General features: G+C 47.7%; 2 protein-coding genes and 1 pseudogene across 5 annotated transcripts; 1 reads left to right on the forward strand and 2 right to left on the reverse strand.

Moving 5' to 3' along the window:
• The first annotated feature begins 2 nt into the window (after positions 1 to 2).
• KBTBD4 (kelch repeat and BTB domain containing 4) lies at positions 3 to 5636 on the forward strand. 3 transcript variants are annotated; one of them, XM_053560789.1, is made up of 4 exons: positions 3 to 87; positions 1057 to 1674; positions 2751 to 2857; positions 4011 to 5636. In XM_053560789.1, exons 2-4 carry the CDS (start codon positions 1086 to 1088, stop codon positions 4869 to 4871), a joined length of 1557 nt encoding a protein of 518 aa, XP_053416764.1. In that variant the 5' UTR covers positions 3 to 87; positions 1057 to 1085; the 3' UTR covers positions 4872 to 5636. The 3 variants fall into 3 exon arrangements, with proteins under 3 accessions (XP_053416764.1, XP_053416765.1, XP_053416766.1); XM_053560790.1 differs by having other exon boundaries at positions 52 to 192; XM_053560791.1 differs by lacking the exon at positions 3 to 87 and adding an exon at positions 213 to 335.
• Positions 5637 to 5781: 145 nt separating this feature from the next.
• On the reverse strand, positions 5782 to 18450 carry PTPMT1 (protein tyrosine phosphatase mitochondrial 1). 2 transcript variants are annotated; one of them, XM_053560801.1, is made up of 4 exons: positions 17945 to 18450; positions 17759 to 17839; positions 11347 to 11538; positions 5782 to 7482 (listed from the first exon to the last, which is right to left on the reverse strand). In XM_053560801.1, exons 1-4 carry the CDS (start codon positions 18323 to 18325, stop codon positions 7327 to 7329), a joined length of 810 nt encoding a protein of 269 aa, XP_053416776.1. In that variant the 5' UTR covers positions 18326 to 18450; the 3' UTR covers positions 5782 to 7326. The 2 variants fall into 2 exon arrangements, with proteins under 2 accessions (XP_053416776.1, XP_053416777.1); XM_053560802.1 differs by lacking the exon at positions 11347 to 11538 and having other exon boundaries at positions 17945 to 18448.
• A 5906-nt stretch (positions 18451 to 24356) lies between these two features.
• On the reverse strand, positions 24357 to 25419 carry LOC128564869 (60S ribosomal protein L6-like; annotated as a pseudogene).
• Positions 25420 to 25753: the final 334 nt, after the last annotated feature.

A 25753-nucleotide genomic window follows, 5' to 3' on the forward strand; every position in this document is an offset into this window, starting at 1 on the left:
TGTGCAGCGGAACCTCTTCCGGGCGGACGCGGAGCCGGAAGCAGAGGTTCCGGGTTCGGGGCACCGGGATGAAAGGAGGGAAAGCAGGTGAGAAAGCGAGGCCGACAGGTGGGGAAACCGTGAGGTGAACGTAGCCCTAGCTCGGTGTGGCAGACGCTGGAGAGAAGGCCAGGTCGCTGAAGAACCGGACGGGTGAGAGGAGGGACGGGGGTGTGCGTTCTGGGTTCTACGTTCCGCACCCCTCCCCCGCTTCCTGAGGCGAGGTTTTGAGCGAGGCCGGCGGGACTGAGCAGGAAGAACGGTTTCCTTGGCGATCGTTTCCTGGGCGACTCCAGGTGGAGCGAGGACACTTCTGGGAGATGGGACCCCATGTCCCAGGCTAGGGTTGGCTGGATTCTGTCTCCAGTTATGGGACAGAGCCTTGGGAAATCTTTAGAGCGAGTGGGGAAGTGGAGAAAACAAGCTCAGAAGAGATCAAACGTGGGACTGACGCTATCCCAGGCCAATCCTCACATCCGAGTGTGTGGACTCCTTGCGTGGGAGGAGACAGGACCCCCACGTGCAAGGATGTGGGGATCGTTTTTGTCTGGTTCTGCTGCCCCTGAGAGTTATTAGTTTTATGCCCGAGTTATCTGGTTAAATTGTAGGCTTCCACCAGTCCCTTGCTTTCATACGTTGATTTAAATCCCAAGTATTTTTTTTTTTTTTTTTTTTGTGGTTTTTGGCCGGGGCTAGGTTTGAACCCGCCACCTCCGGCATATGGGACTGGCGCCCTACTCCTTGAGCCACAGGTGCCGCCCAAATCCCAAGTATTTTAACATCATGGAAAAGAATTAGAACTTTCATTGATTTCATTGGGGGAGGGGCGTCTCTGAAGGTGAATGAACAGATTTGGTTGAAGGAGAGCATCAGGGACATCATGGCAGGGCAAGACTAAGGCTAATTTGGACATACTTTGCTCTCACTTTTTCCTTTAACCTCACTGAGTTGGACAGTTGGATTCATAGACTATGGCTGTGAATCCCCCAAGTTACTCACAGTGGTGTTGCTTTCTAGACAGCTGAAAGAGAGAAAAGCTGGCTACCATGGAATCACCCGAGGAGCCTGGAGCATCCATGGATGAGAACTACTTTGTGAACTACACTTTCAAAGATCGGTCGCACTCAGGGCGTGTGGCTCAAGGCATCATGAAACTGTGTCTGGAGGAGGAGCTCTTTGCTGATGTCACCATTTCTGTAGAAGGCCGGGAGTTTCAGCTCCATCGGTTGGTCCTCTCAGCTCAGAGCTGCTTCTTCAGGTCCATGTTCACTTCCAACCTGAAGGAGGCCCACAATCGGGTGATAGTGCTGCAGGATGTCAGTGAGTCTGTTTTCCAGCTCCTGGTTGACTATATCTACCATGGGACTGTGAAACTTCGAGCTGATGAGTTGCAGGAAATTTATGAGGTGTCAGACATGTACCAGCTGACATCTCTCTTTGAGGAATGTTCTCGGTTTTTGGCCCGCACAGTGCAAGTGGGAAACTGTCTTCAGGTGATGTGGCTGGCAGATCGGCACAGTGATCCTGAACTCTACACTGCTGCCAAGCACTGTGCCAAGACCCACTTGGCACAGCTGCAGAGCACAGAGGAATTTCTACACTTACCCCATCATTTACTTACTGATATCATTTCAGGTAAGTTTTAGGAAAGGGAATATCATATCCAGCTACTTGTTCAGTGTACTAGTTCAGGAGAAAGGAACCATCACGCTTTCTGGTCTTGGTTTACATTATTTTTCCTACATTGCTATTGAGATACCTGATGAAACAGGTTGAGTTGAGATTCAGTGTAATTGTCAGTCCGTATACAGAGGAAGAAACCAGCACTCACCCACAAAAGGTAGTAAGTAGGCTTGGTGCCTGTGCTCAGTGGTTAGGGCGCTGGCCACATACACCGGGGCTAGCGGGTTCAAACTCGGCCCAGATCTGCTAAACAACAATGACAACTACAACAAAAAAATTGCCAGGCATTATCGCGGGCACCTGTAGTCCCAGCTACTTGGAGGGTGATGCAAGAGAATCACTTCAGCCCTAGCGTTTGAAGTTGCTGTGAGCTGTGACACCATGGCACTCTACCAAGGGTGACAGAGTAAGACTCTGTTTCAAAAAAAAAAAAAATAGTAAGCAGCTATTTGTATTATACTCTATCTCTTCCCTGCTTAAGTGTTCTTATTTCTCTTGTACTTTGCATGTACTTGTGGTTTTAATTACCTGTGTAAATTGATGATGAGTCAAGATAGCTAAGAAACTAAAAAACTTCTTAAATGATGGCCCAACTTTAGGTAACAAAACTGACCCTGCAAGTGAGTTGTTCAATACTTTAGGTTTGAGCTATATAACCTAGTAGGTTATTTCCATGGCAGATGAGAATATACCAAGCCATCCATTTCAATTTTTTTTTTTTTCATCCATTTTGATTTTTAAAAAGCAAGGCAGTTTTATGGGCAGCGCCTGTGGCTAAAAGGGGTAGGGCGCCGGCCCCATATGCCAGAGGTGGTGGGTTCAAACCCAACCCCGGCCAAAAACTGCAAAAAAAAAAAAAAAAGGCAAGGCAATTTTATGTTAATCTCATGGTGTGTATGTATATATATACACATACATATATGGTGATAGTCTAATAAAGTGATTCATACCCTTAAAGCGCCTTACTCTAAATTTCTCTCTCGGATTATCAGATTGTCATTGACCATTCTTTCCCCTGGCTCTCATAGATGGAGTTCCATGTTCCCAGAATCCAACAGAGGCAATAGAAGCCTGGATTAATTTTAATAAAGAAGAAAGAGAGGCTTTTGCAGAGTCACTCAGGACTAGCTTGAAGGTAAGGTAGTTTTCATTACATTAAGAGTTGGAACATTATACTCTGCCTACATTTGAACCATCAGTTGGCCTGGCCTCTTTTTGATGGATGGTTAGTAAGCCATATCTGACTTGAAGTTGATATGATCTGGGGAGAAGGATGTGTTTGTGACCCTAAAAACCACCAATCCATGAACTTCAAAGTTCATTGAGAGAGAACTATTTTCTTTGTATTTTTCTTTTTTTGAGACAGAGTCTCAGTCCATTGCCCTGGGTAGAATGCTGTGGTGTCATAGTTATAGCTACCTCAAACTCTTGGACTCAGGCTGCGCCTGTGGCTCAAAGGAGTAGGGTGCCAGCCCCATACACCGAAGGTGGCGGGTTCAAACCTGGCCCTGGCCAAAAACTGCAAAAAAAAAACTTAGACTCAAGTAATCCTCCTGCATCAGCCTCCCAAGTAGCTGGGGTTACAGGCACCTGCCACACACCTGGCTCATTTTTCTGTTTTTAGTAGTGACAGGGTCTCACTCTTGTTCAGGCTGGTATCATATGCCTGAGCTCAAGCAATTCACTGGCTTCAGCCTCCCAGAGTGCTAGGATTACAGGTGTGAGCCACCACCCCTGGCCCCTAAACACTCTTTGTCTGAAGCACCAGCTTATGGTCATTTTAAAAATGCTTCAAGGGTGAGTGTGACGGATTGTCTGACTCAACAAAAATTGTCTAGAAGAAAGTGATTAGAAAAGACTCAGGATGACATACAGTAACTAGAGGGGAGTGTATTAGAGCAAGATACAAGTGTAAGGGCCAGGACTTTTTTTTTTTTTTTTGAGACAGAGCCCCAAGCTGTTGCCCTGGGTAGAATGCTATGGCATCACAGCTCACAGCATCCTCCAGCTCCTGGGCTTAAGCAATTCTCTTGCCTCAGCCTCCCAAGTAGCTGGGACTACAGGTGCCCACCACAACGCCCAGCTATTTTTTGGTTGCAGGCGTCATTGTTGTTTGGCGGGCCCAGGCTGGATTTGAACCTGCCAGCTCAAGTGTATATGGCTAGCGCCTTAGCCGCTTGAGCCACAGGTGCCAAGCCAGGGGCCAGGACTTTTAAGAATACGTGTCTTAGCTGGTCCTTAGCCTGGAAGTGATAGCTATAACTTAACAATTTTAATTTTGCCAATAGGAAATTGGTGAGAATGTGCACATCTACCTGATTGGGAAAGAGTCATCCCGTACCCACTCATTGGCTGTGTCTTTGCACTGTGCAGAAGATGACTCCATCAGTGTAAGTGGCCAAAACAGCTTGTGCCACCAGATCACTGCGGCCTGCAAGCATGGTGGAGACTTGTATGTGGTGGGAGGGTCCATCCCACGGCGCATGTGGAAGTGCAACAATGCCACCGTTGACTGGGAGTGGTGTGCACCTTTGCCTCGGGACCGGCTCCAGCATACCCTGGTGTCTGTGCCCGGGAAAGATGCCATATATTCATTAGGTGGCAAGACACTGCAGGATACCCTCTCCAATGCAGTCATCTATTATCGGGTAGGTGATAATGTGTGGACAGAGACAACCCAGCTAGAGGTGGCTGTGTCAGGGGCTGCTGGTGCCAACCTCAATGGAATCATCTACTTACTAGGGGGAGAGGAGAATGATCTGGACTTCTTTACCAAACCTTCCCGACTCATCCAGTGCTTTGACACAGAGACAGACAAATGCCATGTGAAGCCCTATGTGCTGCCCTTCGCCGGGCGCATGCATGCAGCTGTACATAAGGATCTGGTGTTCATCGTGGCTGAAGGGGACTCCCTGGTGTGCTACAATCCCATGCTAGACAGCTTTACCCGGCTTTGCCTTCCTGAGGCCTGGAGCTCTGCCCCATCCCTCTGGAAGATTGCCAGCTGTAACGGAAGTATCTATGTCTTCCGGGACCGATATAAAAAGGGGGATGCCAACACCTACAAGCTTGACCCTGCCACTTCAGCTGTAACTGTCACAAGGGGCATTAAGGTGTTGCTTACTAATTTGCAGTTTGTGTTGGCCTAAGGCATGGAAGTATGCAACTAACTACTTTGCCCTCCCCCTTTCCCTATCCAAATTCAAAGTCCCTTGGGCCCCGGTTCACAGTAATATGTTATTTTTTGGCACAGATTAGAAAGGCAGTGACTGTCCTTCCTCAAACCCATAGAAGTGCTCTGTGTTTGGGGCTTTTTAGACTGCTGCTGCTCAGCTGACTGCTTGAAATGAGAGTAGCCAGCCTGTACTCTGACATCCCCTGGTAATTCTGTGCCACACTACAAATTGCATAGAGCAAGCCTCTTCTCAGACCTTAGCCACAGCCTCCCCTCTTTACCTGATCAATGTTGAACAGAAGCACCCCTGATCCCAGGGCAAAGGAAAGATGCCCAATCATACTTTTTTCCTAGAGCCTGTGAAGTGGCTAGTTGATAATTTTTCCACAGAGAATTAGGTGTTAGAGTCTTCCTTCAGGCTTTGGTTGGGATAGTGGACTAAGATGAAGGTGTACCTCACCAGCAAGACTTAACTCTAGAATTCAGGACATTCCTTCTATTTTTTTCTCATCTATCTGTCAGGAAATGTAATTTTGGCTTTATTTTTTGTTTATTTCAAGAGGTAAGCCAGAAAGTAGAAAGGATTGTTTCTAATTAATACCAGAAACTATTCATTGCTAGGTTATTTTAAAAAAAGTGGAAAAAAAATAACAAAAACGTTTTTCAAACTCAAAAATACAAGCTCTCTTCTCTTTTAAAGGCTAGGAATTATTCATACAAATAAAAGTTTTTGGAAGGATGTGTGTGTCTGTGTTGAATTCTGAAGGGAAGGATTAACTTCCTTAGGGGAACTGATGACATGCCCACACATTTCTGTGTCAGCAGTCCTATCTGCAGGCCATGCTTTTTTTTCTATTATATATACAGGATCATTGGTTTTTTGTTTTTTTTTTGCAGTTTTTGGCCTGGCCAGGTTTGAACCCACCACCTCTGGTATATGGGGCCGGTGCCCTACTCCTGTGAGCCACAGGCGCCACCATCTTTTGTTTTTTTATTTCGAGACAGTTTTACTCAGTTGCCCTTAGTAAAGTGCTGTGGCACCATTGTAGCTCACAACAACCTCAAACTCTTGGGCTCAAGCAATCCCCTTCCTTCAGCCTCCCAAGTAGCTGCAACTATAGGCACCCATAATACCCAGCCATTTTTAGAGACAGGATCTCGATTTTGCTCAGGCTGGTCTCAAACTCCTGAGTTCAAGCAATCCACCCACCTCAGCCTCCCAGAGTGCTGGGATTATAGGCATGAGCCAGGATCCCTGCTTTATTTATTTATTTTTTTTGTAGAGACAGAGTCGTACTTTATGGCCCTCGGTAGAGTGTCGTGGCCTCACACAGCTCACAGCAACCTCCAACTCCTGGGCTTAAGCTATTCTCTTGCCTCAGCCTCCCGAGTAGCTGGGACTACAGATGCCCGCCACACGCCCGGCTAAGGATCACTGCTTTAAAAGTGTGATAGGGGGGCGGTGCCTGTGGCTCATAGGTAGGGCGCTGGCCCCATATACCGAGAGTGGTGGGTTCGAACCTGACCCCTACCAGCTAAAACAGCAACAAAAATCAAATAAAAAAAAGTGTGAGACGGGTGGTACCTGTGGCTCAAAGGAGTAGGGCACGAGCCCCATATACTGGAGATGGCAGGTTCAAACCCGCCAGTTTCAAAACTGCAAAATAATAATAATAATAATAATAAAAGTGTGGGGGGAACCCCACAGGGCAAAATTGGATTTTGTTTTTTTCTTAAGAGATGAGGCTCTGTCACCCATTTTGGAGTATAGTGGTGCAATCATAGCTCACAGTAGTCTCACTCCTGAGTTCAAGTGTTCCTACTGTGTAGCTTAGACTATAGGCATGGGTCAACCATGCCTGGCTAAGTTTAAAAAAATTTTTTTTTAGAGAGTAAATGTTGGCCTTTGTTGCCCAGGCTTGCCTCAAGTGATCCTCCCACCTCACCCTCCCAAAGTCCTGGGATTACAGGTCTGGGTCATCACACCCAGCTGAAATTGGGATTTCTGACAGTGGCAAAAAGCCAGACATCAGTTATTCCTCTTGTTTTCAAGTGTTAACTTTTTTTGAGTTAACAGTGCTGTATATCATCAGGCACGATATTAGATGCACAATAGATTTTTGTTAAAATTAGTAATTCCATGGCCCTGATCAAGAAAGTAAAATACCCCCATCACTATCCTCTATGCTATAAATATAAGCCACACTAAATCTCCTCCTCTCTAGCTACACAACAGTGTAACTTCAGGAAAATGAAACAAGACAGAAGAAACAAAATTAGCTATTAGCATATTTCTGTTATGTCAAATTTGGACCTAAGGCCCTTAGGTCCTGTTAAAATTTTTTATTCTATGTTAAGCAGGGTTGTCTTCCTTCTTTTTCCTGACCAGGGGATTCACGTCACATTGAGTTCTTTCTAATCCACGTAATTCATGTTTTTGATATGTCACATGTCTCATCCTTGGCTGTCTCTACAGTAATCTTGTAGAATTCTTTTAGAACATCCAATTGACCAGGTCTGATGTGGATGTGTGACCGGATCTCGCTGATGGCTTTTACAGCCTCTTCTGGACTCCAGTTGTGCACCTGAAGTACAGAGTTGGGAAATCAGCACAGAAAGAAAGGAGCAGGTGTTAAGGCACCCTGAACCTATAGGCAAGCAGGCACTAAAGGACCCAGAATTTCATTTCTTTTAAAAAACCATTTGGGAGGTTTTAAAAACTGTTGTAAATGGGAGAGCACTTTAACTACCAGAGTTAAAGTGGGACTCCACAATATTATGCAACAGGCCAGATGGACAAGGCAGTCTCTCTACCCAATTCTTGCTCTCCCAAACCCTGGGGAAAAAAGGTTGCACATGTGAAGCTGACATCATAAGTTCAAGACTGCCTAGGCACTAGGCCTACTCGGTATCTTCAGCGGGGCTTTTGGTTACAGAATTTCTAGGAAAGAGTATATGGTAGATGTTTTTATGCAATATGTCGTCATGGCTAGAAAAATAGTACTTTTTAATTTAACCAGGAGGGTTTTCAATGTTTTATTGATGTATAACTCAACGAAACCAAGAAAACATAGATTTCTAACTGGCTGGTTCAACTGTTACTTGGCACAAAAATATACTCCTGAGACCTGTTTCCAGCAAAGAGCCCTTATGACCAAAGCTTTGGTGGTATTCAGTCAGATACTCACCAGTCCACAGTAACAACCATGGCCAGGCTTAACTATCCACGTGACTTAGAAAATATGGGGTCAGGCGGCACCCATAGCTCAGTGGGTAGGGCGCTGGCCACATACACCAAGGCTGGTGGGTTGGAACCCAGCCCGGGCCAGCTAAAATCAACAATGACAAATGCTACCAAAAAAATAGCTGGGCGTTGTGGAGGGCACCTGTAAGTCCCAGCTACTTGGGAGGCTGAGGCATGAGAATTGCTTAAGCCCAAGAATTTGAGGTTGCTATGAGCTGTGACACCATAGCAGGCTCCCAAGGGCAACATAATGAGACTCTGTCTCAAAAAATATATATATGGGGGTCAGACAGGTTACTAAAATGAATCAAGCTGGGAGGGTGTAAGAGACTAGGGAATGATGAAGGACTACAACGTATATGCTTCTCTAACTTTTTTTTTCCAGATAGTCTTACTTTGTCACCCTCAGTAGAGTGCTGTGGCATCTTAGCTCACAGCAACCTCAAACTCTTAGGTTTAAGTGATTCTCTTGTCTCAGCCTCCCAAGTAGCTGGGACTACAGGTGCCCAGCACAACACCAGGCTATTTTTTTTTTGAGAGACAGGGTCTTGTTCTTGCTCAAGCTGGTCTCAAACTTGTGAACTCAAGCAATCCACTCGCCTCAGCTTCCCAGAGTGCTAGGATTATAGGCATCAGCCACCATGCCTGGTCCTTGTCTAAATATATATATATGTGTGTGTGCGTATATATATATATATATTTTTTTTTTTTTTTTTTTTTTCCTTGTAGTTTTTGGCCAGGTCTGGGTTTGAACCCACCACCTCCAGTATATAGGGTATATGGGGCCAGCGCCCTACTCCTTTGAGTCACAGGCACTGACCCCACTCTAAATATTTTTAAAGTATCCAACCTGCCAATCAAAACAAATGGATAGGCAAAATTTAGTTTATATCTCCTGTTTCTAGAAACAAATGTCCACAACTTACACTCTGAAATACTTAAAGAAACCTGAGTTTCTGAAAGTGATCAGCACTACTATTACAGTACTAGATTTCCTGACATGCTATTTATTACACATGTTTCTAGCCTTTTGCTGGGTTTGGACATCTGTTGTAACCCCATATTTTTGTGTGTGCCATGGCTTCACACAGCTCACAGCAACCTCCAACTCCTGGGCTTAGGCAATTCTCTTGCTGCAGCCTCCCAAGTAGCTGGGACTACAGGTGTCCGCTACAACGCCCCGGCTATTTTTTTGTTGCAGTTTGGCCGGGCCGGGTTTGAACACCCCGCCCTCGGTATATGGGGCCGGCGCCCTGCCCACTGAGCCACAGGCGCCACCTAGCCCATATTTTTTTTATGGTAAATCCTGCATTATTAGCAATCAGCTAATCTCTCTGTCATAGTAAACGTCAAGAAACAATCCAAGTTTTTTTTTTTTTTTTTGTAGAGACAGAGTCTCACTTTATGGCCCTCGGTAGAGTGCCGTGGCCTCACACAGTTCACAGCAACCTCCAACTCCTGGGCTTAAGTGATTCTCTTGCCTCAGCCTCCCGAGTAGCTGGGACTACAGGCGCCCACCACAACGCCCGGCTATTTTTTGGTTGCAGTTTGGCCGGGGCCGGGTTTGAACCCGCCACCCTCGGTATACGGGGCCAGCGCCTTACCGACTGAGCCACAGGCGCCGCCCACAATCCAAGTTTTTTTTTTTTTTTTCTTTTTTTGGCTGGGGCTAGGTTTGAACCCGCCACCTCTGGCATATGGGGACCAGCGCCCTACTCCTTGAGCCACAGGCACCGCCCACAATCCAAGTTTTTAATAACTCCTCAGGTGAGTCCCAGTACTTGGAGATGTGTTTTCAAATTTTTCTTTTTTTTTTGAGACAGAGTCTCACTATGTTGCCCTCAGTAGAGTGCTGTGGTGTCACAGCTCACAGCAACCTCAAACTCCTGGGCTTAAGCGATTCTCTTGCCTCTGCCTTCCAAGTAGCTGAGACTACAGGTACCCGCCACAACGCCTGGCTATTTTTTGGTTGCAGTTGTCATTGTTAGTTAGCAAGCCCAGGCCGGGCTTGAACCCGTCAGCTCTGGTGTATGTGGCCAGAGCCCTACTCACTGAACTATGGGCACCGAGCTTCAAACTGTTGATTAAATAAGCAAGGATCACATGAATCCCAGGCTTTCAAAGTTACATAGGCTGGAGTCTCTAATCACCAGCTTTGGGGGAATGAACGAGAAATGCTCAAGTCCAACAGACATCAGCCCGCAAACCAAATAAACCTCTGGAAACCACATAGGGATTACAGGGAAAAAGCATGAAGTAGCAGATTACAGGCTGTGAACATCACCATTCCACGCCTTCCAGCTGCATGGTGCATGGGGCTGCACGCACACGCTGAGAGCAACCCTAGACCTCCCTTTGGCAGCTGTAGACCCACTATACCCAACAGCACTAACACATTCTGTCAACTCAGCACCTGTAGTACAGTGGTTACAGCACCAGCCATGTACACCGAAGTTGGCGGGTTCGAACCCAGCTTGGGCCAGCTAACCAATAATGACAACTGCAACAAAAAATAGCTGGGCATTGTGGCGGGCACCTGTAGTTCCAGCTACTTGGGAGGCTGAGGCAAGAGAATTGTTTAAGCTAAGACTTTGAGGTTGCTGTGAGCTGTGATGCCATGGCATGCTATCAAGAGCAACATAGACTCTGTCTCAAAAAAACAAACAAACAAACCAAAAAAACCTAACACATTCTGTTGGTAGGAAAGAAGGTTCAATAATCCTGGAACTCCACCCAAAGCCACAGAAGGTTGTAACACCATTTTTTGAGTGCCTGCTGTAGGCCAAAGCTTGATGTACTTTGTCAATTAAAATTCCCAACTGGATGTTGTGGTGGGAGCCTGAGGCAAGAGAATTGCTTAAGCCCAAGAGTTGGAGGTTGCTGTGAACTATGATGCCATGGCACTCTACCCAGGGCAACAGCTTGAGACTCTATCTAAAAAACAAACAAAAAAAAAGATTCCTAACATGTTTAAGCAAACAGTATCAGAAAGGAGAAGCCACTTTTGCTTATCCTAGCTGGCAGGTGTCAAAGCTAGAGATGAGTCTATCCAGAAAGCTCAGATGCTTTCCACAATACCATACCTCCTTCAAACAGCCTGAAATTTGGTACATGGCCCCTTCCAGCAAGGCCCACAAATAGGCTATGCTATTGAAGTTCTGGAAATCTGCTATAAATGAGGCCAATCCAGAAAGACATTTCCTACCTGAATCAGATATGCTGCCACCATAGTCGCACTCCTAGAGCGCCCAGCCTTACAATGCACGTAGACACACTGGCCCAACGACTGGTACTCAAGAGCAAACTGCACTCCTTTCTGGAGGTTGTTCAAGGTGGGAATCCCGGTCATATCTACTGTGCTGAGCCGCAGCTGCTCAACTCCTGCTCTTTTCCATTCCTGGAACAGGTCCACCAGCATAAAAAGAATGGAAAAAACCTCACGTGAATGGGATGACAAGAGGCTCCCAAGCAGGGAGCAAAATTTCAGGGTTTACTACAATGTCAATATATTGTTTCTTGTTTTCTAAAAAGAAACTTCATCCTTTTTTTTTTGGCCAGGGCCAGATTTGAACCCGCCACCTCCCATATATGGGGCAAGTGACCTACTCCTTTGAGCACAGGCACTGCCTAAAAAAGAAACTTCTTACTGAAATGCTTTTAAAATGGCTGGCCCAGCTCAGCACCTGTAGCTGGTTAGGGCGCCAGCCACATGCCCTAGGGCTGGTGGGTTTGAACCTGGCCCGGGCCTGCTAAACAACTAAGCCTGCTTAAAAAAACAAACAAAAATAGCTGGGCATTGTGACAGACACCTGTAGTCCCAGCTACTTGGGAGGCTGAGGCAAGAGAATCACTTGAGTCCAAGAATTTGAGGTTGCTGTGAGCTATGATGACACAGCTCTCTACCCAGTGAGACTCTGTCTCAAAAAAAAAAAGAAAAGAAAATAGGATTCTCCTGTAATCTCAGAACTTTGGGAGACTGAGGGGGAAGGATGCCCTGAGGCCAGGAGTTTGACACTAGCATGGGCAACATACTGAGTGAGACCTTGTTAAAAATTTTTTTTTAATTTTAAAAGAAAATATGGGCCAGGGTGGCACCTGTGGCTCAGTGAGTGGGGCATCAGCCCCATATACGGAGGGTTCGAGCCCAGCCCAGGCCAAACTGCAACAAAAAATAGTCAGGCATTTTGGCAGGCGCCTGTAGTCCCAGCTACTTGGGGCTGAGGCAAGAGAATCGCCTAAGCCCAAGAGCTGGAGGTTGCTGTGAGCTATGATGCCACTGCACTCTACTGAGGGCGGCAAAGTGAAACTCTGTCTCTAAAAAAAAGAAAAAAAAAAAAGGAAATATGGGCCAGCACGGTGGCTTGCTTATAATCCTAACACTCTGGGAGGCTGAGGCAGGTGAATCAATTGAGCTCATGAGTTCAAGACCAGCAAAAGTGAGACCTCTTATCTACTAAAAATGAAAAATTGAGGCAAGAGGATTGCTTCAGCCCGAATTTGAGGTTACTGTGAGCTATGAAGGTGTGGCACTCCACCAACGGCGACAAAGTGAGACTCTGTCTCAAAATAAATTGATAAAATAAAATAGGATTTTTAAAACTTAAAAGAGTGCATCTATGGCAGCACCTGTGGCTCAAAGGGGTAGGGCACTGGCCCCAATATGCCGGAGGTGGCAGGTTCAAACCCAGCCCCGGCCAAAAACTGCAAAAATAAATAAATAAACAAACAAGCAAAAAAACAATGCATCTACTTTCATTAGTATAATATTCTCTCTTAAAAAGGAGAAGTGATGGCTGGGCACCTGTAGCTCGGCGGCTAGGGTGCCAGCCACATACACCAGGGCTGGTGAACCTGTCCCTGGCCTGCGAAACAATAATGACAACTACAACAAAAAAACAGCTAGGTGTTGGGGGCAGGCACCTGTAGTCCTGGCTACTGAGGTTGACGCAAGAGAATCGCTTAAGCCCAAGAGTCTGAGGTTGCTATAAGCTGTGACGCCCTGGCACTTTCCTGAGGGGAACAAAATGAGACCCTCTGTCTCAAAAAAAAAAAAAAGGAGAAGTGTGGGCAGTGCCTGTGCTCAATGGGTAGGGCACGGGCCCCATAAACTGATGGTGGCAGGTTCAAACCTGACCCCAGCCAAACTGCAACAACATAATAGCTGGGCGTTCTGGCGGGCACCTGCAGTCCCAGGTACTCGGGAGGCTGAAGCAAGAGAATTGCCTAAGCCCAGAAGTTGGAGGTTGCTGTGAGCTGTGATGCTACAGCACTCTACTGAGGGCGATAAAGTAAGACTGTCTCTAAAAAAGAAGTGATAGGAGAAATATGGCCTCTGACAAACCAGGCAACTTTATTTTTGTTTTAAGAGTTGAGGGGCGGCGCCTGTGGCTCAGTCGGTAAGGCGCCGGCCCCATATACCGAGGGTGACGGGTTCAAACCCGCCCCGGCCAAACTGCAACCAAAAAATAGCCGGGCGTTGTGGCGGGCGCCTGTAATCCCAGCTACTCCGGAGGCTGAGGCAGGAGGATCACTTAAGCCCAGGAGTTGGAGGTTGCTGTGAGCTGTTTGATGCCAAGGCACTCTACTGAGGGCCATAAAGTAGTGAGACTCTGTCTCTACAAAAAAAAAAAAAAAAAAAAAAAAGAGTTGAGGCTTGGTGCCTGTGGCTCAAGCGGCTAAGGCGCCAGCCACATACACCTGAGCTGGTGGGTTCAAATCCAGCCCAGGTCCGCCAAACAACAATGACAGCTGCAACCAAAAAATAGCTGGGCGTTGTGGTGGGCACCTGTAGTCCCAGCTACTTGGGAGGCAGAGGCAAGAGAATCGCTCAGCCCAGGAGTTGGAGATTGCTGTGAGCTGTGATGCCACAGCACTCTACCCAGGGCAACAGCTTGAGGCTCTGTCTCAAAAAACAAAAAAGACTTCAGATGTGCACCAGCTACTCTTGTTATTGACCTTTTTTTTGAGACAGAATCTCACTTTGTCGCCATGGCCTCATAGCTCACAGCTACCTCAAACTCTTGGGCTCAAGCAATTCTCTTGGCTCAGCTTCCCAAGTAGCTGGGACTACAGGCACCAGCCACAATGCCAGCTATTTTTTTTTTTGGGGGGGGCCGGGGCTGGGTTTGAACCCACCACCTCTAGCATATGGGACTGGCGCCCTACTCCTTGAGCCACAGGCGCCGCCCAATGCCAGCTATTTTTTTAGAGATGAGGTCTCACTCTGGCTCAGGGTGGTCTCGAACCTGTGAGCTCGGGCAGTTCACCCACCACAGGCTCCCAGAGAACTATGATTACAGGTGTGAGGCACCGCACCGGGCCCAATTAACCCTTTTTTTGAGACAGAGGCTCATTCTGTTGCCCTGGGTAGAGTGTTCTGGCCATCATAACTCAAAACAACTTCAAACTCCTAGTCTCAAGCAATCCTCTTGCCTCAGCTTCCCTAGTAGCTGGGACTACATGTGCCTGTCACTACACCTGGCTAGTTCTTCTATTTTTAGTAAAGATGGAGTCTTACTTTGTTCAGTCTGGTCTCAAACCCCTGAGCTCAATCGATCCACTCACCTCAGCCTCCCAGAGTGCTAGGATTACAGGCATAAGCAACTTTGCCTGGCCTGTTATTGACCTTTTAATAAGTACCAGAGATTTCATGACTCTCAATGAACGTCAATATTTAATACCGTTCATGAAATTAACAAAAAGCAGAGTTTTATAGCCTGTGATTTATGTAATGATAGCACCATAAAAATCTAAATACTCTGAGTCCTAGACTTTACCCCAAAGTTCCTCAGTCAGAATGTCCAGAGGTTGTTATGTAGGAATTTCCCAAGTCAGAATCTCTGGGGGTTGTATGTAGGATACTTATTAGGCATATTAAAATGAGAGAATCACAGCCTTGAGATTTCCTTAGGCTAGTGGAATGATACAGCCACATCTAAGAGATGTCAGTGCCTCACTAACACCTAGAAACCAAACATGTTCTGGAATTGCCCATAGATTTGGACTCCTTTTGCTTCACAGGACAGAACACACAAGTGAACATTTCCTATTTTGGCTAATAACACTTGCCTTGTGTCCACCCTGGCCCATATTTTCTTTTAAAATTAAAAAAAATTTTTTAACAGGGTCTCACTCAGTATGTTGCCCATGCTAGTGTCAAACTCCTGGCCTCAGGGCATCCTTCCCCCTCAGTCTCTCAAAGTTCTGGGATTACAGGAGAATCCTATTTTTTTTTTTTTTTTGAGACAGAGTCTCACTTTGTCATCCTTGGTAGAGAGCCCTGGTGTCATAGCTCACAGCAACCTCAAACTCTTGGGCTTAAGCAATTCTTTTGCCTTAGCCTCTCAAGTAGCTGGGACTACAGGCACCCACCACAATGCCCAGCTATTTTTGTTGTTGTTGCAGTTATCACTGTTGTTTAGCTGGCCCTGGCCAGGTTCAAACCCAGCCTTGTTAACTGTTCTTTTAAAATATATGCCATGATTGGGCGGCGCCTGTGGCTCAGTGAGTAAGGCGCCAGCCCCATATGCCGAGGGTGGCGGGTTCAAACCCAGCCCCGGCCAAACGGCAACAAAAAAATAGCCGGGCGTTGTGGCGGGCGCCTGTTGTCCCAGCTACTTGGGAAGCTGAGGCAGGAGAATCGCCTAAGCCCAGGAGTTGGAGGTTGCTGTGAGCCGTGTGACGCCACGGCACTCTACCGAGGGCAATAAAGTGAAACTCTGTCTCTACAGGAAAAAAAAAAAAAAAAATATATGCCATGACTAATTAATATATTTTATTTTTATTTATTTATTTTTTGAGACAGAGTCTCAAGCTGTCATCCTGGGAGTGCCATGGTGTCATAGCTCCTGGTAACCTCCAACTCTTGGGTTCAAGTGATCCTCTTTTGTCAGTGTTTCTATTTTTACTAGAGATGAGGGTCTTGATTTTGCTTAGGCTGGTCTTGAACTCCTGAGCTCAAGCAATTCACCCACCTTGGCCTTCCGGAATGCTGGGATTACAGGCCCCATAAAAATTCCCCTAAATTGGGGCAGCGCCTGTGGCTCAGTGAGTGGGGCGCCACCCCCATATACCAAGGGTGGTGGGTTTGAACCTGGCCCCAGCTGGGTTCTGGTCGGCACTTGTAGTCCCAGCTACTTGGGAGGCTGAGGCAAGGGAATCGCCTACGCCCAAGAGCAGGTTGTGAGCTGTGACACCATGCACTTTACCGAGAGGACAAAGTGAGACTCTGTCTCTAAAAAAAAAAAAAATTCCCCTAAATCAGCCAGTCGAGGTGGCTCAAGACTGTAATCCTAGCACTCTGGAAGAATGAGGTGCATAGACCATTTGAGCTTGCGGGTTTGAGACCAGCTTGGGCCAGAGCAAGACCTTGTCTCTAAAAATAGCTGGGCATTGGGCGGTGCATGTGGCTCAAAGGGGTAGGGCGCTGGCCCTATATGCCAGAGGTGGTGGGTTCAAACCCAGTTGCGGCCAAAAAACTGCAAAAAAAAACAAAAATTGGGCGGCGCCTGTGGCTCAAGCAGTAGGGCGCCGGTCCCATATGCCAGAGGTGGCGGGTTCAAACCCTGCCCTGGCCAAAAAAAAAAAAAAAAAAATTGCTGGGCATTGTGGCAGGTCCTTATAGTCCCAGCTACTTGACAGGCTGAGGCAAGAGAATTGCTTAAGCCCAAGAATTTGAGATTGCTGTGAGCTGTGATGCCACAGCACTCTATCAAGAGGAATAAAGTGAGACTCTTTCTCAAAAACAAAACAACAAAAAAAATTCCCCAAAATCAGAGCCAAATGAATCCTTTACAATTTTTCAATGGATAATTTTATGATAAAGTTGGGGAAAGGGGTGCATTTCTTACTTTAATTCCTAATTTTAATTGGTGCTTTATTCTTCATCTTGAATGCCTAATACAGTGCCTTAACCAACATGCAGTGTTCAAAAAAATGTTGAATGAATGGGCGGCACAGGGTGGCTGAGGCCTGTAATCCTAGCACTCTGGGAGGCAGAGGAGTATAGATTGCCTGACACCTCATAGGTTCTAGATCAACCAGAATCAGAGGGAGACCTTGCCTCTAAAAATAGCTGGGCATTGTGGCCATAGCCTGTAGTCCCAGCTACTTGGAAGCCTAAAGAGGATCACTTGAGCCCGAGAGTTGGAGGTTGCTGTGAGCTGTGAGGCCAGGAGACTCTACCGGAGGCGACAAAGAGGGCCTGTCTCAAAAAAAAAAAAAAAAAAATGTTAAACGAATGAATGAAATCAGCAAAGTCTAGCAAAGTTGCCTTTTTATTTTAATTACTGATTTTAGGTTAGTGAAATTAAGAATACATTTCTGCACAAGGAGTAATGAGACTTTTCAACTTCGTGCTTTTGTCTTTCACAATTAGTTTCTATTCTACCTCCAGCAGCAGCCATTTAAGCTTAGAGGCCCAGATCCTCCTTCCCTAGGAGGCAAAGAAGCCCGGGACTCCTATCTCTAGAGCACGGTCACCTGCAGCGTCCCTCTTCCCCCAAACGTCTCTAGTTGGCCCTGACCCAGGCCCAGGATGGGGAGCAAGGCTGGAGGGCGCCCCTGCTCCAGCTCCTGCCCCCGGGTCCCGACCCCCAACCGCGGCCCGGGCATCTCACCTGTGGGGAGTTGCACAGGAACCTTGTTTCATACTCCTCGTTCATGGTGATCACCGCGCGCACGTTCTCGTCCTGTACCAGCTGCTGAGGCAAAGAGGGGGCTCAGCAAGGGCCGCGGAAGCCCCTAGGCCCGGCCCGGCAGCGCGGCGGGGCGATGCGGGCGTGGAGGCCCTGGGTCCGGCTCACCTGGCGCGTCATGTTCCGCAACGGCAGCGCGCCCAACAGCACCGTGGAATCGATGCGGTGGTACCAGTCGCGGTGTCCCCGGCCAGGCATCTTCCCGCGCAACAGCGTGTAGAGCAGCGTGGGGTAGAAGAGCACCCGGGCCAGGCCGGCCTCCAGCAACGCGGCGGTCGCCATCCCGCCCCACCCGGACTGGCGCAGTGGCGGCCGGTCTCCCCCTGAGCTCGCGGTCTGCGGCCGCGAGAAGAGCTGGCAGGTGGTCGAAGAGCAGGGCTGTGAGCTGTCCGAGGCCTTCCGCAAAAGTGACGGGGTCTGTGTGGGCGCCGAGACTCTGGGCCCGGGGCATTCCCGGGATAGGCCTGGAGCGCCCGGGGCGGGCACCATGGCTCGGGAGGAGGGGCCACGGATCTCGGAGGAGGGACCTTGGCGGGAAACTGGGACCCAGGCCGTGGGAGGGGGCGTCCTGGGCCAGAGGCCTGTGAGCCTGCCGCGGGTGAAACTGTGACCCCTGCTATTGGCTGGTGACACACCCCTCCCCCGACGGAAGGGGCTGTGACCCCAGCTGATAGGGGGCATGACCTCTGCATATGGAACTGTCACTCCAGCCCAGGGAGGAGGGAACAGTTCCCCTAACTCCTGGCCAGGAGGAAGGGTGAAGCCATCCCCGATGAGGATGGGAACCGCCCCAAAGAGGAGACGAGACAAAGATGGGACTCCAGGGAGATGAAGGGGAGAAGAGGAGGGACTTTGAGCTTTCCAGCGGAGGAGCTACCTGGTGGTGAGGACTACATCAGGGTGAACAGGGAACCTGGGCTGATGTCACCCTCCGGCTCCCCTCTCCAGTCTTTCTTTCTTTTTATTTTATTTATTTATTTATTTTTGCACTTCATCACTCTCGGTAGAGTGCCGTGGCATCACACACCTCACAGCAACCTCCAGCTCTTGGGCTTAGGAGATTCTCTTGCCTCAGCCTCCCAAGTGGCTGGGACTACGGGCGCCCGCCACAACGCCCGGCTACTTTTTTGTTGCGGTTTGGCCCGCCACCCTCAGTACATGGGGCCGGCGCCCTACTCACTGAGCCCCAGGCGCCTCTTCTCCCATCCCAGCCCCGTCTTAATGCACAGCTCAATCCTCTTGACCAAACATCGGTATATACATAGTATGAAAAAGAAAATCAGGAAATATATATATATATATGTTTTATGTGTTTTGTTTTCTTGAGACAGAGTCCCCCTCGGTAGACTGCTATAGCATCACAGCTCACAGCAACCTCAAACTCTTGGGCTTAAGCGATTGTCTTACCTCAGCCTCCCAGTACCTGGGATGATATGCACCTGCCACAACTCTGGGTTAGTTTTAGAGATGGGGGGTCTTGCTCTGGCTCAGGCTGATCTCCAACTGGTAAACTCAGGCAATCCACCCGCCTCAGCCTCCCAAAGTGTTAGGATTATGAAAAAAAAAATTTTTTTTTGAGACAGAGTTTCACTATGTTGCCCTCGGTAGCGCGCTGTGGTGTCACAGCTCACAGCAACCTCTAACTCTTAGGCTTAAGTGATTCTCTTGCCTCAGCCTCCCAAGTACTACAGGCACCTGCCACAACGCCTGGCTCTTTTTTTGTTGCAGTTGTCATTTTGTTTGGCAGGCCAGGGTCTGTTTCCAACCCGACAGCCTAGGTGTATATGGCCTGCACCCTACCCACTGAGCAAGGGGCACCACCAAAATCATTGTTTTTCAATTAATTTAGAGCAGGCCAGGCATGGTGGCTTACTCCTATAATCCCAGCACTCTGGGAAGCCAAGGTGAGTGAATTCCATGAGCTCAGGGGTTTAAGACCAGTCTGAGCCAGAGCCAGACCCTGTCTCTAAAAAATAGCCGGGCAGGGCAGTGCCTGTGGCTCAGAGGAGTAGGGCACTGGCCCCATATGCTGGAGGTGGCAGGTTCAAACCCAGCCCCAGCCAAAAACTAAAAAAAAAAAAAATAGCCAGGCATTATGGCTGGCGCCTGTAGTCGCAGCTACTAGGGAAGCTTGAGCTCAAGAGTTTGAGATTGCTGTGAGCTATGATGCCACAGAACTCTACCAAGGATGACAAAATGAGAGTCTAGCTCAAAAAAAAAAATTGCATGATGAAAATTAAAAGCTAGGCCGGGCATGGTGGCTCACGCCTGTAATCCTAGCACACTGGGAGGCCGAGATGGATGGATTGTTTGAACTAACCAGTTAGAGACCAGCCTGGGCAAAACCAAGACCCCATCTCTACTAAAAATAGAAAAACTGAGGCAAGAGGATGGCTTGAGCCCAAGAGTTTAACGTTGCTGTGAGCTATGAAGCCATAGCACTCTACCAAGGGCAACAAAGTGAGACTCTGTCGCAAAAAAAAAAAAAAAAGAATATAAGTGGTTTTACCTCTTATGTAGTCAAATCTTTTGTTATTGCCTCCATCTTTCATTTTGCTTTATAGTTTTTTTATTATAATAGTAAGAGATAATTGTATTTAAAAAACTGCAAGCACTTCAAAATTATATGGTCTAAAAAGATGAAGGCCTCCCGGGTGGAGCCCATACCTCAGTGGGCTATGGGCTGGCCACATACACTGAGGCTGGAGGGTTTGAACCTGGCCCGAGCCAGCTAAAACAACAATGAAAACCTCAACAGGTTTGACAACAACAACAAGAAAATAGCCCTGCATTGTGGCGGGCATCTGTAGTTCCAGCTACTTAGGAGGCTGAGGCAAGAGGATATCTTAAGTCTGAGAGTTTGAGGTTGCTGTGAGCTGTGACGCCACAGGACTCTACCCAGGAAAACAACTTGAGACTGTCTCAAAAAAAAAAAAAAAAGATGAAGGACTCCTATTACCTTACCTTGGGAGACAAGCATTATTAGAGGAGTTAGCTGCATCTTCTCACAGGGATTTTTTTCTTATCTTTTCAAGGACTGCTAACTGTCCACTCAAATCCTTTTCTACTTCTATAATATCTGAGTAGACATATGCTCAGTGTCCCCTTGTAGTTAAAGGTGACATGACACAGTTTTTTCTACAAGAATGTGAACATGGCTCGGCGCCTGTGGCTCATGCGGCTAAGGTGCCAGCCACATGCACCTGAATTGGTGGGTTCAAATCCAGCCCGGGCCTGCCAAACAACAATGACAGCTGCAACCAAAAAATAGTCAGAGGTTGTGGCGGGCGCCTGTAGTCCCAGCTACTTGGGAGGTGGAGGCAGGAGAATCGCTTGAGCCCAAGAGTTGGAAGTTGCTGTGAGCTGTGATGCCACAGTACTCCACCCAGGGTGATAGCTTGAGGCTCTGTCTCAAAAAAAAAAAAAAAAGAATGTGAACATGTGCAGGCAACACAAGGCCAATTACAAGCCTGGTATGTAAAACTTCCACAAATCTGTTCCATTCTTATGAACTACACTGATTACAATGGCTGGAATGACCTCAGCAGGCCTGAGTTATAGATAACTGCATTCCCATTAGTCTGGGCCACTTATATATTGCTTAGAGCAGAAGTTACCTGTCCTCATTCTCCTACTAACTAGGAATATCTACCTAATCTGTTAACAGAGAGAGAAGAATGCACTTTTTTTTCTTTTCTTCTTTTTTTTTAAGAGACAGAGTCTCAGCTTGTCGCCCTCGGTAGACTGCCGTGGCATCATAGCTCACAACAACCTCCAGCTCTTGGGCTTAGGCTATTTTCTTGCCTCAGCCTCCTGAGCTGAGACTACAGGCGCCTGCTACAATGCCTGGCTATTTTTTTGTTGCAGTTTGGCTGGGGCTGGGTTTGAACCCACCACCCTTAGTATGTGGGGCCGGTGCCCTACTCACTGAGCCACAGGCGCCGCCCTGCACTTTTTCTTCTTTTTTTGAGACAGAGTCTGACTCTGTTACTCAGGCTAGAGTGCCTTGACGCCATAGCTCACATCAACCTCAAATTCCTCCGCTTAAGCAATCCCCTTGCCTCTGCCTCCCAAGTAGTGGGACTATAGGGACCTGGCTAATTTTTCTATTTTTAGTAGAGATGGGGTCTTGCTCTTGGTGAAGCTGTTTTCGGACTCCTGAGTACAAGCAATCTATCTGCCTCAGCCTCCCAGAGTGCTAGGATTACAGGTGTGACCCACCCAGCACTTTAATGATTATTTTAAAATTTCCTTTCACTGGGAGGCTGAGGCGGGTGGACTGTCTGAGCTCACAGGTTGGAAACCAGCCTGAGCAAGAGTGAGACTCCTTCCCTAAAAATAGCCAGGTGTTGTGCCAGGTGCCTGTAGTCCCAGCCACTTGGGAGGCTGAGGCAAGAGAATCACGTAAGCCAAGGAGTTGGAGGTTGCTGTCAGCTGTGATGTCGGGGCACTCTACCAAGGGCCACAAAGTGAGACTGTCTCAAAATAAATAAATAAATACATAAATGGGCGGCGCCTGTGGCTCAAGGAGTAGGGCACCGGTCCCATATGCCGGAGGTGGCGGGTTCAAACCCAGCCCCGGCCAAAAAAAATAAATAAAAATAAATAAATAAATAAAAATGTGCATCTAATAAAAAAAAAAAAAAAAGGATTAAAAACCTGGGCTTTGGCTCGGCGCCTATGCCTCAAGCGGCTGAGGCACCAGGCACATACACCTGAGCTGGTGGGTTCGAATCCAGCCTGGACCTGCCAAACAATGACAGCTGCAACCAAAAAATAACCGGGTGTTGTGGCAGGTGCCTGTAGTCCCAGCTACTTGGGAGGCAGAGGCAGGAGAATCGCTTCAGCTCAGGATTTGGAGGTTGCTGTGAGCTGTGATGCCACAGCTCTCTACCCAGGGCAACAGCTTGAGGCTCTGTCTCAAAAAAAAAAAAAAAGAAAGAAAAAGAGGGGCGGCGCCTGTGGCTCAGTCGGTAAGGCGCCAGCCCCATATACCGAGGGTGGCGGGTTCAAACCTGGCCCCGGCTAAACTGCAACCAAAATATAGCCGGGCGTTGTGGTGGGCGCCTGTAGTCCCAGCTACTTGGGAGGCTGAGGCAAGAGAATCGCCTTAAGCCTAGGAGTTGGAGGTTGCTGTGAGCTGTGTGAGGCCACGGCACTCTACCGAGGGCCATAAAGTGAGACTCTGTCTCTACAAAAAAAAAAAAAAAAAAGAAAGAAAAAGAAAAAAACAAACCTGGGCTTTTTTCACAGAAGAGAATTTCCAAAAGGTCAATAAGCATATATAAAAGTGATGAAAATCATTGGACATTAGGGAAAAATATCTTACTTGTTTGTATGTTTTTGAGACAGGGTCTTAGTCTGTTACCCCAGGCTAGATAGAGTTCCTTGGCTTCACAGCACACAGCAATCTCAAACTCCTGGGTTCAAAGGATCTTCTTGCCTCTGCCTCCCAAGTAGCTGGGACAATAGGCATGCACCACATGCCAGGCTAGTTTCTTTATTTTTCGTAGAGATAAGGTCTTGCTCTTGCTCAGGCTTGTCTGGAACTCCTGAGCTCCTCAAACAATACACCAGCCTCAGCCTCCTGGAGTGCTGGGATTACAGGCATAAGCCACTGTGACCAGCCCACATTGAGTATTTTTTTTTTTTTTAAGTTTTTGGCCAGGGCTGTGTTTGAACCCACCCCCTCTGGCATATGGGGTTGGAGCCCTACTCCTTTGAGCCACAGGCGCCACCTACATGGAGTATTTTTTTTTTTTCTTTTTTTTTTTGTAGAGACAGAGTCTCACTTTATGGCCCTCGGTAGAGTGCCGTGGCCTCCCACAGCTCACAGCAACCTCCAACTCCTGGGCTTAGGTGATTCTCTTGCCTCAGCCTCCCGAGTAGCTGGGACTACAGGCGCCCGCCACAACGCCCAGCTATTTTTTGGTTGCAGTTTGGCCGGGGCCGGGCTTGAACCCGTCACCCTCGGTATATGGGGCCGGCGCCTTACCGACTGAGCCACAGGCGCCGCCCTACATTGAGTATTTTTAAAGACAATCTTTTTTTTTTTTTAAGACAGAGTCTTACTTGTTGCACTCAGTAGAGTGCGGTGGCGTCACAGCTCACAGCAACCTCCAGCTCTTTGGCTTAGGCAATTCTCTTGCCTCAGCCTCCTGAGTAGCTGGGACTACAGGCGGCCGCCACAACGACCAGCTATTTTTTTGTTGTTGCCATTTGGCAGGGCCAGATTCGAACCTGCCACCCTCGGTATATGGGTCCAGCGCCCTAGTCACTGAGCCAAGGGCACTGCCCATTTAAAGACAAATCTTTTTTGTGTGTGTGTGTGTGGTTTTTGGCGGGGGCTGGGTTTGAACCTGCCACCTCCAGCATATGGGACTGGCACCCTACCCCTTTGAGCCACAGGTGCCACCCCTTAAAGACAAATCTTTATCCATAAGGCAAAAAATAAAACAGGAAACTTTATATACTCCTTTTAATCTCATATCAGTCTTTTTTGCTTTGTAGTTTTTTTTTTGTTATCTATTAGCCATTTAATTAGGTTCTCTTTAAGAAATTTAAAACACCATTTTATGAGGGTAAGCTCCATTTGTCAGGGCAAACATGCATCGCAGGTAGCCCTGGAGCTGAGGAATAGCCTTGATCTTCGGTAAAATTTGCGAGTCCACAGCTTTTTTTTTTTTTTTTTGTGGTTTTTGGCCGGGGATGGGTTTGAACCCGCCATCTCCCGCATATGGGACCGGCGCCCTACTCCTTGAGCCACAGGCGCCGCCCGAGTCCACAGCTTTTTGATCAACCTTGCACTGTTCTGTTATCTCATATTTCTCTTTTTCTGTGGTGAAGATCTCACCTTCCTGGCGTCTGGGCTTCCAGAGCTGCTTCTTCTTGAAATAAGCATCAGTAAGATGCTTCGGGATTTTAACATTACTAAGTTTTTTGTTTGTTTGTTTGTTTTTATTTATTTATTTATTTATTTTTATTGTTGCAGTTTGGCCGGGGTTGGGTTCGAACTCACCACTCTCAGCATATGGGGCCAGCACCCTACTCACTGAGCCACAGACACCATTCCTGGGATTTTAACATTACTGATGTCAATTTTTGTGGTGGTGGCGATGACAAATTTCTGGTGTGTCCTTCGTAGAGGAACTCGATTGAGGGACAGAGGTCCAGTCACAAGTAGCAAGCCACTGCCCAGTTGCTTTAGGAAAACCGCTCTCTTGCCTCTGTGGCGTCCAGTGATGATAATTAGAATGGTCCCGGGTGTGATGCTAGATGGCAGTTTTTCTCACATACTGACTGAATGGTTTTTTTGCCATGGCTCAATAGCTTCCCAGGCACATCTTCAGTGGGATAGTATCTAGGCATTTTGCGAAGTTTAACGACCTGAGTACCACCATTCTTGTCCCCACCAACTGGTTTTGTAACAGTGGCAAGGACCTTCGCCTTCTTTTTCTTTTCGACCTTGGATTTAGCTGCTGAGTATTTCCTCTTATACATAGCCTTTCTCAAATACATGGCAGTTCGGGAACATCTGCCTATTCCTCTGACAAGAACAGGATTTCAGCTGCAGTGGGGCTTCCCCTTCTTGGCCTTAGGCCTCTTCTCTCTTTTTTTTTTTTTTTTTTTGTAGAGACAGAGTTTCACCTCATGGCCCTCGGTGGAGTGCCGTGGTGTCACACGGCTCGCAGCAACCTCTAACTCTTGGGCTTACGCGATTCTCTTGCCTCAGCCTCCCGAGTAGCTGGGACTACAGGCGCCCGCCACAACACCCGGCTATTTTTTGTTGTTGCAGTTTGGCCGGGGCTGGGTTTGTACCCGCCACCCTCGGCATATGGAGCCGGCGCCTTACGCACTGAGCCACAGGCGCCACCCATAGCCAGACACTTTTAAAAGCACTAGAGCTATAAGAGAATG

This window comes from Nycticebus coucang, chromosome 14 (genome assembly GCF_027406575.1).
Source record: "Nycticebus coucang isolate mNycCou1 chromosome 14, mNycCou1.pri, whole genome shotgun sequence".
Taxonomy (NCBI): Eukaryota; Metazoa; Chordata; class Mammalia; order Primates; family Lorisidae; genus Nycticebus; species Nycticebus coucang.